The sequence below is a fragment of the Vespula pensylvanica genome, chromosome 19 (genome assembly GCF_014466175.1).
Source record: "Vespula pensylvanica isolate Volc-1 chromosome 19, ASM1446617v1, whole genome shotgun sequence".
In the NCBI taxonomy this organism is placed as follows: Eukaryota; Metazoa; Arthropoda; class Insecta; order Hymenoptera; family Vespidae; genus Vespula; species Vespula pensylvanica.
Genome location: NC_057703.1, coordinates 477595 through 490913, shown reverse-complemented (window position 1 = coordinate 490913; position 13319 = coordinate 477595). Strand labels below are relative to the sequence as shown.

At 34.6% G+C, this 13319-nt stretch overlaps 2 protein-coding genes across 3 annotated transcripts in view; both read left to right on the top strand.

Annotated features, from left to right (window-relative positions):
* The first annotated feature begins 524 nt into the window (after nucleotides 1-524).
* LOC122635787 (dihydrolipoyl dehydrogenase, mitochondrial) lies at nucleotides 525-3246 on the top strand. The gene is made up of 7 exons (XM_043826430.1): nucleotides 525-683; nucleotides 1021-1306; nucleotides 1382-1748; nucleotides 1849-2193; nucleotides 2281-2372; nucleotides 2447-2772; nucleotides 2855-3246. Exons 1-7 carry the CDS (start codon nucleotides 642-644, stop codon nucleotides 2918-2920), a joined length of 1524 nt encoding a protein of 507 aa, XP_043682365.1. The 5' UTR covers nucleotides 525-641; the 3' UTR covers nucleotides 2921-3246.
* A 1359-nt stretch (nucleotides 3247-4605) lies between these two features.
* LOC122635785 (dedicator of cytokinesis protein 3) overlaps nucleotides 4606-13319 on the top strand; it is a 35798-nt gene continuing 27084 nt past the window's right edge. The window contains exons 1-3 of one of the 2 annotated variants that reach the window (XM_043826427.1): nucleotides 4606-4821; nucleotides 12738-12821; nucleotides 13012-13205. In XM_043826427.1, coding sequence (XP_043682362.1) covers nucleotides 4785-4821; nucleotides 12738-12821; nucleotides 13012-13205 — 315 coding nt within the window. In that variant the 5' untranslated portion in view covers nucleotides 4606-4784. The remainder of the gene's footprint in view (nucleotides 4822-12737; nucleotides 12822-13011; nucleotides 13206-13319) is intronic. The other variant, XM_043826428.1, reaches the window with a different exon arrangement.

Here is a 13319-nt window from a genome sequence, read left to right as displayed (position 1 = left end):
CAACGTGTAAATCGATTCGAGACTTTTCGTCGCGCAAGACGTTCTTGAATGCACCCCGCAAGATGTCAGCCCCGAAATTTCCTTTCCCGCTCATGTTCGAATTTTAGATACGAAAGACGTAGAAAAAGAGGACGGAGAATATGAGCTTTCCTATTGGTTCGATTTATTTTGCCAAAATGGCGCTAAAGTTTGAAACTGATCAACGATACTCGATCGTCGTTCGCTCTTCGATAATTAATTTCGTCGATTATTTGTTCTCCGAGCTTTTAATGAAATGAAAGTTTGCTTTTAAATAATATATCGAACGATATATCGATCCGTTATTGATAATTATCTATGAATTTCTATTCGAATTATGGCCTACATTTTGAGTACTATACTCGATCGATTTGAACTATTCTCCATTCATTTTCTAACCTTTCGCGTTAATCTCTGTATTGTCGACTGATACTTCTTAAAGAGTTGAAAGATAACGCTGGTGCCATCTAACTAGGAAATTTCGAGATCTTTAATGCATGAATATATCGAGTTATCGCATAATATATTGTGATAACCGGCGGCCTTCAGTTTGCACTATTGAGGACTTTGCTGATCTTTTTTGACCCGTGTACTCTAGTTTAAGACATATTATAAAAGACATCATGCAAGGCAGCTTTTGGAGTTTAGTGACCACTTCCATCAGGGTAAGCTAAAAACGAGACTTTCATTCACGATGAATTTTTCTACCTTTCGATTCTTCGTTGTAAGACGTTCGTCATAGAAAACTATTTCGTAATATCCTGAAGGGCAACTCGAGCATAGAAACTTTCTGTGTCATTAATAAGAAAGTTTATACGATTTCATTCGCTTTCCACTATTAATGATGTAAGAATTTTAGGTCTTACGATGCGAAGCTACTACTTCCAATGAAAATCATTATATTTTATGAGAGCTATGAGTTGTATCGATTATGTCATTGAACAGTCTTACAACATCTTGAATTTTCAAATATACGAGCTCATCTCCGATGTTTGACTTTAGCCAACATGCGCGAAGCGCATTATACCAGGCTTGACAGCCGCCCAGCAAAGAAGATACGCCAGTGCAATAGACGTCGACGTAGTCGTTATAGGTGCAGGTCCTGGAGGATATGTAGCAGCGATCAGATCTGCACAACTGGGTATGAAAACTGTCTGTGTTGAGAAAAATCCTACATTGGGTGGTACTTGTTTAAATATCGGATGTATTCCGTCGAAATCTCTTTTAAATAATTCCTATTATTATCATATGGCAAATAGTGGAAATTTACAAAAGCGAGGTGTAGAAGGTAAATACTCTAAATATTATATATTCCTAATAGTAATTTACGTAATATAAATCGGTCTATGTTCTCTCATTGCAGTTCAAAATGTTCGACTTAACTTGGACAAACTAATGGAACAAAAACGAAATGTAGTAGCGTCATTGACTAGTGGTATAGCTGGGTTATTTAAAAAGAATAAAATTGAATGGGTTAAGGGTCATGCAAAAATTACTGGAAAAAACCAAGTCAACGTTCTTCAACCGGACGGATCTGTGGGAGCCACTATCAATGCTAAAAATATTATAATAGCTACTGGTAGCGAAGTAACGCCATTCCCAGGTATCGATATCGACGAGAAACAAATTATCTCTTCTACGGGTGCATTATCGTTGACCGAAGTTCCAAAGAGATTGATAGTTATCGGTGCTGGAGTCATTGGTTTGGAATTAGGCTCGGTGTGGCAAAGGTTTGTTTCTATTCGTTTCTAACAAAGCTATGTCTATAGGAATACATCTATATCTATGAAAATATTGAATCTTGTTATTATTAGAGACTTATACTTCCAGATTAGGCTCTCAGGTAACCGCGGTCGAATTTACACCTACCATTGGTGGTCTAGGAATAGACGCCGAGGTTAGTCAAGCTTTACAAAAGATCCTAGCGAAGCAAGGTGTAGCATTTAAACTAGGTACTAAAGTAACCACTGCCAAAAAAGTAGGAAACGAAATAAAAGTTTCCGTAGAAAATGTAAAGGATCCTAGCAAAAAGGAGGAATTAGGATGTGAAGTTTTGTTAGTTTGTGTTGGTAGAAGACCGTATACCGAGAATTTAGGTTTAGAAGAAATGGGTATTGAAAGAGATGAAAAGGGAAGGATTCCTGTTAATAATAGGTTTCAAACGGTAATACCTACGTAAGTACAGACTCTTAATCCCAATTATACATACATATCGAAAATAACAATAATCTAATATATACATATGTATATATATGTATAAAGAATCTATGCTATCGGAGATTGTATTCACGGTCCGATGTTGGCGCATAAGGCCGAAGACGAAGGAATAATAACTGCGGAAGGCATAACAGGAGGTATAAGCGTAATCATTGAACCTTACAAAAATAATCTAGTACGTTCTAATCCAATACACTTACTTTCTAAACAGCACCGGTACATATAGATTACAATTGCGTACCTAGCGTTATATACACTCATCCCGAAGTAGGGTGGGTTGGGAAAACCGAAGAAGATTTAAAAAAAGAAGGGATCGATTACAAGGTCGGCAAGTTTCCGTTCCTTGCGAATTCCCGAGCGAAAACGAATCTCGAAGCCGAGGGTTTTGTTAAATGTTTGGCTGATACCAAAACGGATAAAATTCTTGGAGTACATATAATAGGTCCTGTGGCTGGAGAACTTATTAACGAAGCTGTCCTTGCAATAGAATATGGAGCGAGTGCCGAAGACGTATCCAGAGCTTGTCACGCTCATCCTGTAAGTATGATAAATTTCTTCTATACGATTAATTAATATGTGCGAACGACGTGTAATAATGAATCTATTTTTTTTTTCTCAGACATGCTCGGAAGCACTTAGAGAAGCCCATACAGCAGCTGCATTTGGAAAACCAATTAACTTCTAAAAAAAAAAACATTTAAAAACTCACGAAAGTAATGAATTTCATCACGTCGTAGCTTCGATCTAGTCTACGTATCAACCTTGTGTGTCGATCTACACAATGAGTATTACTCGTCATCGCTTATTTATGTAAAGGTTATAATTGTAAATAAAAATTTTAAGCGTTTATTTTAAGATAACAACTTTGATATTAGCTTTTTCTCTGCCTTACTTATTGTACGGATCAAAAATCATTTTTTGGAGATATACCCAGTAGATTGTCATAGTTACACGTCCTTGTATTTCGATACAAAAAAAATGTACATTTAAATAAATATGAACACTCGAAAACAGATGCATATTATTTCGCTACACGATATTAGAGATATTATGTAATAAAAAACTATTTTTTATATATCGTCTGAACGATGTCTGAAAATTTTCAGAACCGTGATATGATTCAACTGCAAACAGTTCCTCGTTGATTTGATAACGTACGTTAGACTACCGTCTATGACATAACAATGAGTTCACCTGTTGAATGAGGAGCATATATACACCCGTAGGTGTATACATTACGCGTACACTTCGCTTTTCCAATTCTCTCGAAAGTTCAACGATTTTTCTTAAAATTTTATTAACCTTACATCATCCTAAAGAACGTTATTAATTGCGAAGTGAATACTATGCTCGACAATCGACACTTATCCTTAACCATTTTGCAACGTTATTAATTATTAAATAGATGAACTCTTTGTCTTTAAACTTAACCTAAAATCAATCTACTTTAAGCAGCCATTCGCTCGATATTATTTTGAATGTAATATGTATCATATAAATAAGAGAAGCTACGTGTACGAAGTAAGGAGAGTACACGGAATGCTGTAATTGTGATTAGAATTTGTAAAAAAGAAAAAAGACTGTTAATTCGTACAAATCATGATACATATTATATCAAAAATAATATCGATTGCCCAGGTCTTACCGCATGGAGGTTGCTGCTTCCGAAGACCCTCAAATATATTAATATATATAAAATTTTACTTACTCCTTACAGTCTACGACATGTACTACACTGGATAGAAGATAAGAGACTGAGCAAATACGACTAAAGTCGTACGAGTATTTGTTATTGTTTATATCACTCGCCGTTCGACATTATATGCATTCAAGATACCTTTATAACTTTTACATATTTAAATATCGATAAATCGTAAAACTTATTTAGTCAGGAGAGGGAGCTTTGACTGCCCGTCATTTATGACTGCAAATGTACACCAAGATTTTGTTCGGCCAGGTCCGTAGTTATAACCTCTAAATCATGGTATTATCGGGCCACGATGCGAAGAATCAAACTAAACTAACATTAATATCTCAAAGACAATAATATTCCTATCGATTGTATTTAATAACGTATTCTACAGTTTCAGTAGCTTAACCAAGATAATAATGTAAATAAAATCAAAAGAAAGTTAGTAGAAAATGTTTATCATAAGTATCGTCTTTCAATAAATTTGAATAAATGGTTCCGATCGCAACAGTAGGTATAAGATAATGATCGAGGAATAAAAAGAAACAATATTTCGTTGGAAACTTGGAGAAAATAAAAATGATAAACGATCGTCGGGCGAATTTGTATGATATGTACGGGAATGAGTACCACGTGACGCCGAGATCGAACGACGTTGCCGATAGAAGTGAGTGTCGGTAGTGTGCTCGCGCTTCGTATCACGGCAACGTCGCTTCGGGCGCCAGAGAATACCCGTGAGTGTAGCACTCGTGCGGCAACACACCCAATGTTTGTGTTTTCGAATTTTTCGTGATACTAGGAGTGCTTGGAAGGACCGCTTGGCAGGGCATGTAGCCGAGTTCGTGAAAATACTTACGAGATGTGGACGACGACGAAAACGACCAAGTATGGCGTCGGTGAGTTTACGTTCAAACATGACAGACAGGGATAACGAAACGATATCCTTCTCTTAGAACAGAGATAGAGAGATTATACATCATCCGGCATCGACCTCGAACGGATCTGTCAAAATCTCTTTATCCTGTCTTTTTGTTTATTTTTTCCTGTTTTTATATACCAGATCGTTTTTCTCTAAAATCTAACTAAACTTTTTCAAAGAGGAACGAAAAAGGATACACGTGTATATTAAAAAAAAAAAAAAAAAGAAGAGAACTAAGAAATATACTGCGTACCTTTCGCTAAGAAAAAAAAAAAAAAGAAAAAGAAAAAAAAAGGATCGGCAAAGTTAAAAAATAGTGTATTTTTTCGTCACTGGGTATACTTCATAAACGACGACAGAGAATCGAGCGAAAGATCGTTCCGTATGATCCTGTTGCCTGCTACTAATCCATGTGTGCGTGCTTACCTACCTATATATATGTATGTGTTTTTGTGTGTATTTGTGAGGTAGTGCGGGTACGCGCGCCTCCTACGTGTGGGTCCATTCATGCATTGATCGTCCACACGAGTAGCGTAAGGAGCGCGTTTGATAAGGCAAATGGGAGAGAGAGAGAGAGGGAGGGAGCGAGAGAGAAAACGAAAAAATAAATAGAGACAGAAGGATATGCTAACTTGCAATTAGCTTTGCGATTTCGCGCCGTCTGAGAGACGCATTAGTGATCGTGATGATCCTTCATTTATTCTTTTTTTTTTATTTATTTATTTATTTTTTTTTTAATTAAAAAATAAGATATACCAGAGTTTTCTATTCTTTTCACGATGACAATTAAGTTGAATATACTTGAAAAAAATTAGAAGCACGTGTCTTCTTTTCTTTTTTCCAAGATAAGTCGAAAGCATTCTTTTAGAAATAAACGAACATATATTGTACGTATATAAAGGATAATGAATTGTACGTGAAATATATGCAAGTGTCTGTAAAAGTTAGAAATATATACGTTTACTATCTCCACTTACATATATGTACGTATGTGGGCTCGCAATGCAGATCGTCATTCCCGACGACGGAAGTCGCCAAAAGAAGAAGGCCGTTCGTTTTGCTTTTATTTTTGATCGCTTAGTACTCCCCGAATACCTTATAGAAAAATCTCAAGTATTTCCTGGCCAGGATTTTCAAATGAATTTTTAATTACTTTCCGTGATAATCATTAATCGCTTTTATTAAACAAAATATTTTTCGACAAAGATTTTGCAAGCTTTTCCAAACGTCATTCATTTTTTAACATAAGAAACAACAAACTAAATTTTAATAAAACATTCTATCTGTCTCTCCGTCCCTCTTTTCAATGATTCTATTGCTTTCGAAATTATCTAAAGATAGAAAGAGACAGGGATGAGAAAGGCAGGTCGATCTTCCAACCCCTAAAAAGAAGAATGAAAAAAAGGAAAGAAAAAAAAGAAAAGAAAAGATTGCATTCGGCCAAACTATTCGTTCAAATCGTGACGCGCAATTCTTCGTTCTCTGTTTCGCGTACTGTCGCGATGTCTATATATATATATATAGACGATGCTTTAATTAACGATCGGAGTTCCAGACCGAGTGCGATGTAACTTCGCTCTTTTCACGAGCGTCCGTTGCTTTCGATCGAGTGTTGATTTTATATGTAGAAACGTACATCATTAGTTTCTTTAAAATCACATACAATTATTTGAACAACGACAAATACAAATAACAACGATGGTAATAATAATTTTATCGAAATATCAGCGATCAAAATTGTGCCGATCGTTCGTTATTGATTAATGACCAACTCGTTGATCGATCACGAACGAACGTTCGCAAAAAACATACAGAAATATCATGTATCATAAATTCGTATATAAAAATTATATGTAATTTAATGTGTAATACACGTCGAATCGGCCGGTATGGAATCACTCGAACGTTTAAAGACGTTGCTACATCATAAAATACGTCGCCATAGCCATAGAGCTATGCCCGCAACACGATTAAAGCACAATCTTTCAATCTATCAATCTACGACATTATCCGAGCGGTCATGCCCTCGCAACTTCTTTCTTTTTCATTTCCATTGTGCTATCGCTATTGCAGATACGTGTTATATACAACTCTGAATGACAGTATTTTACGTTAAGACATTTTTGTAAAGAAGGTACAGACCTGTTAATTTATCATACTGTTATCTCGAGAAACGTACACGTGTTAATTGCAAGATGAACTATATCAAACTCATCACTCTATCGTTATATCGCTCGATCGGTTTACGAAATTCAAACATTCATGAAATTCCATAAATTCGTTCTTTTTTTTTCTTTTCTTTTCTTTTTTCTTTTTCTTTTTTTTTTCTTTTTCTTTTTTTTTCTTTTTCTTTATAGGCATCAAAAAACTAACGAATTCTTTTGACTTGTTAAACTTACCAGTTCATTCTCAACGAATTCAACGATCACGTGCATCTCTCATTTTTTGCTGTCGTGCATTGTATACTTCAGTTCGTCGTTCGTTCCCATTGTTTTCGAGTTTTCTTTCATTTCTTACCTCTTCTACCTCCGCGTTTCTTTCTTTACCCATTGTGTAAGAGATTTAACGTATCTGCGAATTCTAGAGTGTTTGGCAAAAGCATATTATCTTCGAATCATTATCGTAGACAGTAGTATTGACGTGATGTAATGCAATCTGTTGCGTCAAGCGAAGTATGTAAAGAATTTTTGCGTCATAAACTTTTCGAACGTGACAATCGTTTTTCTTTCTTTCTTTCTTTCTTTTTTTTTTTATCAACACGAAAAAAAAAGAAACGAATTAAGGATTACGTACTTTCGGATAAATACGCCTTTGAAAATTCTCAGTGAAGGATTTATCGTGATATAATTCTGAACGTTCTTTTATTAAAAATTAAATGTAAAAATTGCTCGAGACATTATGATCTATATTTCACACAATTATGATCTATATCCATTTAAAAAGTTATTTCAAAAGGTGTTAAATGATTATCGTCGACTTTTAATTAACGCGAATTGTCTTTTAATAAGAACAAATTCGTTCGACCCTGTACTCGTTTTATTTGACACGTGCGAATGAATAAAAAGAAACGAAATATGTATTCGTATAATACTAAAAAGAAAAGAGAGAAAGATACATTGTACACTAAAATGATTTAAACGAAGATAATATCATAGAAAGGAAGTTTTCAAGAGATCACGAATCTCGTGTTCGCTAGGTCGAGGATAATCTCCGAAATCTCGTATCTGTATCCAACGTGAGGTTATCGTCGAAGAAAATCTTGAAAAGAATGGATTTCCTTCGTAGGAAGGTTTATTCCTCTCCGTATTCCCACCTACCCACCTTTCCTCGTTGTTATACTCGAGTAGATTAGGTCTTTTAAAACTAGCGAGTGTTTGCTCTTGATTCTTCTTTCGAATAGAAATTCACGATGTGAGAAGAAAGATTTTCTTAAAGGAAACAAAACAAAAAAAGGGAAAGAGATGAAAAATCGAAGAAAAAGAAAAGCTTGAAATAAGTATTTCAATTTTCATGCTTTTTCTATTTTACAAAACATTCCTTTTTTTTATTTTAATATTTAAATAAATTCAATCAATCGAGCGATATATATATATATATATATATGTTCGTGTTATCTCGCATACATGAAATAAAAATATCATATTAAAATACATTAATTCAAAGCACACGATAAGTCTCTTGAAATTTAATCATCCCTACTTATGGACCGAAGCCAAAGAGGAAAAATGTAGCAAGTACGTGGGTGAATTGGCACGTAGCTTTTTCCTTGCTTCCTCATCGTTTCATTCTGTCTTCATCGTCCGATTATAAAACTTCTTCTTTTTTCTCCTCTTTTCTTTTTTTCTTTTTTTTTTTTTTCTAAAGAGAACATTCGTCCTGGGGATATAAATTTCGATTGGTATTCGACGTGTCCGAAATAAAATATCGATAATGAAATATTGATTTATATGCAGGCATTTATATAAATCGAAAAAGGAACGATCAGAAAATATAACAAAGAACAATGATAAATAATAACGTTGAAATGGAAAAAGAAGACGATGACCATTCGTTTCAATATATTGTTGCCTAATGCAATCGAAAATCGATAAATCGAACAGTCGATTCGAAATCTAATTAAAAAACTATCCCATCGTCTCTCTGTCTCTATTTCTTTCTCTCTATCTATCTCTTTCGTATCCTGATAAAACGATAATTTAGATAGGGAATGTGAGTGAGATAAATGCCGACTAGATAAGATTAAAGTATCGTATTGTTAGTCAAAAAAGAAAACGACCGTGATTAAACTACTTTCATACGTCTCCCCAAACATAAATAACTGGGAAAGGAAGGAAAAAAAGAAAAAGAAAAAGAAAAAAAAGGAAACGCTTTAACCGCGAGTCCATAAAAATTAATTCGTTCCAAAGGATATGTTATTAAAACGATTCAGTCGTATTTTATTCGTTTCAAGTTTCAAGTAGTCGAGTGTTTCAATGAAAAAGATTGTAATGGTTTGAAAAAAAAAATAAAAAAAATAAAAAAAAAAAGAGGTAGAGGTACAGGAGGGAAAATCAGAGGAAAAGAGAGAGATAATAAAAAAAGGAAAAAGAGAAAAAAAGAGAAGGCTAGAGGAAGCCAGGCAAAAGTCTCTTCATCCACGGATGGACGTTAATGATTTCAGATGTCATTGTTTACGTCCGCTCGTTTCATCCGAGACTTTTCCGTCATGCCTGGATCCCTACGTGCCAGAAGGCATTAGAACCCCTCCTTGTCGTCGTTAAGCTCAGCGTGGCTCGTACACCGAGCAAGTATCTCGACACGTGTGAATCCACGTGAGTTAGAGAGAGAGAGAGAGAGAGAGAGAGAGAGAAATACAAAGAGATGCTGTGTACACATATACAAGGTGTCCCATACAATTACGATCAGCGAAAGATCCATCAAAATAATCATCCAATTCTATTTGAAGTATCATTCTATATTTAATACTTTTTCATTTTGATGTAATATCCTTAACATATAATTTATTTATATTTGAAATCTATACGAAATTATTATTTTCTTTATATAATAAACGGAATAATCATAAAAAGTAGAACGAATTAATCGAACGATTAATGAGATTATTTAAATGGAATGGAAGCTGATTTTCAAGTATTTTTTAACGGGTTGATTCATTCATTTTTTTTATTTCTTTTTATTTTATAGCACACCCTGTATACCATATTTATCTATGTATATACATATACATATACATACATATATATATATATGTATATAGGGGTAACGAGAGATAGAGAAAGACGGAAGGAGAATACCTTCTGCGCCTGCCACGAGGAGACTATGGGTCCCCCGTTGCGAATGTTTTATATAGGAGAAAGGGAGTTATCGATTTAATTCCCCGGGAAAACTCAGGACGGAGAGAAAACGAGGGAAAAGCTACGGGGTAGCTTCCATGCTCATGACGAAAGCGTTTCGTGGGACCTCCTTTAGTTTGGAAAATTATTCGTCAATGTTTCCTAAAGTATACGGGGTGTCCCGTTAAAAAAAAGAAAGAGGGAGAAAAAAGGAGAAAAGAACTAAGCATTTCGACAAACGATCGATATTAAACTACTTCGAAGAAGTAAACTTTCTTTTTTCTTTCTTCTCTCTTGTTTTTTTTTTTTTTTTGTCATTTTTGCAATCTTGTTATTCTTTAATGAATAAATAAATACGTTGATTTATCATAGTTGTCTCCAGATCGGTTAAATTTTTAAGGGAGCAGTAGTGTATGTTTTACTAAAGAAATTGTAGCGTATTCGCACGAGTGTATCTAACGAATTGATAGAAGAGCGACATTATTGATTTCTTTTCGTGGAAAGGAAGACAAGCAGATGGAAGCTCGCACGATCTTGTAGGTAGGACTTTTCTGCCAAATCTTTCCCTCTTTCTTTTTTCATGTCAGGCAAAAATTCTCCTCGGGACAATTCTTGTCCCTTCTATTTTATTCTCAAGAGGATCGATACCACTCTCTACGATTTCAAGCTCTAAAAAGATACTTATCTAATTTTTATTATGATTATTTTCTAGCGTATTCGCGCGATACAAAAACGAAATAATTTATTAAGATTATCGCGTTGATTGTTTTTAAGAAGAAAAAAATTTATATCTACGTTTCTATCTATATACACGAGAATACTCTTTAGTTTCTTCTCGCGTTATATATTTTTTTTTCTTTCAAATTAATTCCTACTGTGTTTTATCATCGATATGCTCGGCGAACGTGCCTCACAAGCAAAATTGCTTCGAACGAAATGTGTCACCTTCGATTTCGACTTATTCTTTCATAACAATCGTCTTATATATTTTTTTTCATTTTGATATACGCGAAAAAAAGAGAAACGTTCTTTAAATTTACGAATTACGAGTTCCATCAACGTTTATCTCGATCGATATTTCATCTGGTTCGAGTTTACCACTCAATCTCGAATTTATTGCAACAAACGATTCGATAGAAGGATCCTTGTAAATTTTATTATTTTTCTCGCTAATGGAATTTCTATTACAAGGAGAAAGAAATAGAGAGACAGAGGAGGAGGGGGAGAGAGAGAGAGCATATTTTTTGTTTAATTGCTAATGGACCATTATCTTCGAGAATCGTCCAAGACAATTAAAACTATTAAAAATCTTACCTTTACGTAACAATCGTGATTATTTCCAAGATAAAAAATAGAAAGTTTTATATCGAATTGTTTCTATTTCTTAGGAATATTTTCGACGCTCTGTATATTCGTTTACAACGATAAAAAATTATTCCGAACAATACAAAAAAATAATAGAGCTGTTGTAAAAGATGTCGAAAATCGTTCTGTGGGATGTCCGACGCAATTGCTCGTTCATTGGCACATGTAGTGGGCGAGTAAATGAAACTTAGTTACATTCGAACATCACAAACACAGAAAAACATACACGTGACGCCTTTCAACTTATACTACTTATGCTTATGAACGTATATGTACTTATTTTCGCTTCTACGTGCGTGTACGTATCGTTTTTTTCTCTCTCTTTCTCGTAGGAGTAGAAAGAAGAGCGAGAGAGACGAACAAACTCATCGAGATTCATCTCGCGTACGTTTCTCCAGCGAAGGACCGGAAGTTGGCTCGTCATACGTGCATCGTCACGCGTATCCGGTGCCCCAAGACTCGCTTATCGATTCCAGGAATGGACGTGTACTAATTTGTACGAAACGCACTATGATCCATAGGTCATTCCTCTTCTTGATCTTAACATATCGATCATATTCTCTATCGAGTTTCTATAAAAGTTGCCTTTAAAATAATCGATAGATCATTCCTAATAAATTTTCTATTGAATTGTTTCTTCTTGTCTGATCGGAGATATATATATATATATATATATATCTACTTATAGAAAATATATTCCATTAACAGTCCAGAATCTCTACATAATAATATTAAACGTCAAAGTGTTAAAACGATCTTGCGATAGCAATTGAATCGATTCTTTGTATACTTGCAATTTCCTTGTAGATGAAAGATCATAAAGAGCATAGCAAAGTCCGTCGGTCTCACAATTTCTAGTTAATAAATAAGCGAACTTTAACGTTTGCGAGTTTCTCTTTCTCTCTCGCTGTTTTTTTTTCGCTCGAGGCTGCCTTTTACGGAGCCCTTGATCTCGATTAAGGGAGACTCGACTCATGAATGGTTCAGATTCAAGGACAAATCAACGATAAAAGAACATTGAAATCTACATAATCGTCCATTTCTACGTTCCTATATATATTTATATATATGCATGTACGTACGTACGTACGTATGTATGTATATATATAAACGAACTAAATCTCACAAATATTTTTTCTATTAATTATACATGCAATTAATGATGTATTATTATTTCTTTTCCTTCTATTTTTAGCTGTCTACAATTGGCGAGGAGAGACACGTTATGGACTTCCTCTTGAAATTGGAGAAACGGTACAGATTTTGGAAGAATGCGCAGGTAACAAAATGCAGTAATAATAATAATAATCCAAAATTCAATATCCTTTCAATTTGGTCTATACAAAAGCGTATCCCATATTAAACTATTCCAAAAGAAAGTATCAACAGTATAGAAAAATTGTTTGAAAAATTTGCAAACAATGGAAGGCACTTTATATGTATATTGTCGAGACGTCTGACTTTTTCAGGTTGGTACAGAGGATTTTCTACAAAGAATCGTGCAGTGAAAGGAATATTTCCTAGTTCCTACGTACACCTGAAACCTTGTAAAATCGACAATGAGGGTCTCTTTGAGTCTGTTATCCCTTTGGAAGATCCGGTCGTTCGGGAAGTTACCCTCGTCCTTAGAGAATGGGGTGGTATTTGGAAAAGGCTTTACGTGGTGAGTACATATATACATATATGCATACGTATGTATTAGTATTATCTGGATCGACCTTCTTTTCATTTTTTTTTCGTCGGTGATTCTTCTTTTGAATAAATACCAATTTGAGTA

What these genes read in the sequence shown, in the direction of transcription:
- LOC122635787 (XM_043826430.1), top strand. Translation starts at nt 642, where the DNA reads ATGCAAGGCAGCTTTTGGAGTTTAGTGACCACTTCCATCAGG. An exon ending in TAGTGACCACTTCCATCAGG is followed by an intron (nt 684 to 1,020) that starts GTAAGCTAAAAA and finishes GTTTGACTTTAG; the next exon opens with CCAACATGCGCGAAGCGCAT. An exon ending in TTAGGCTCGGTGTGGCAAAG is followed by an intron (nt 1,749 to 1,848) that starts GTTTGTTTCTAT and finishes TTATACTTCCAG; the next exon opens with ATTAGGCTCTCAGGTAACCG.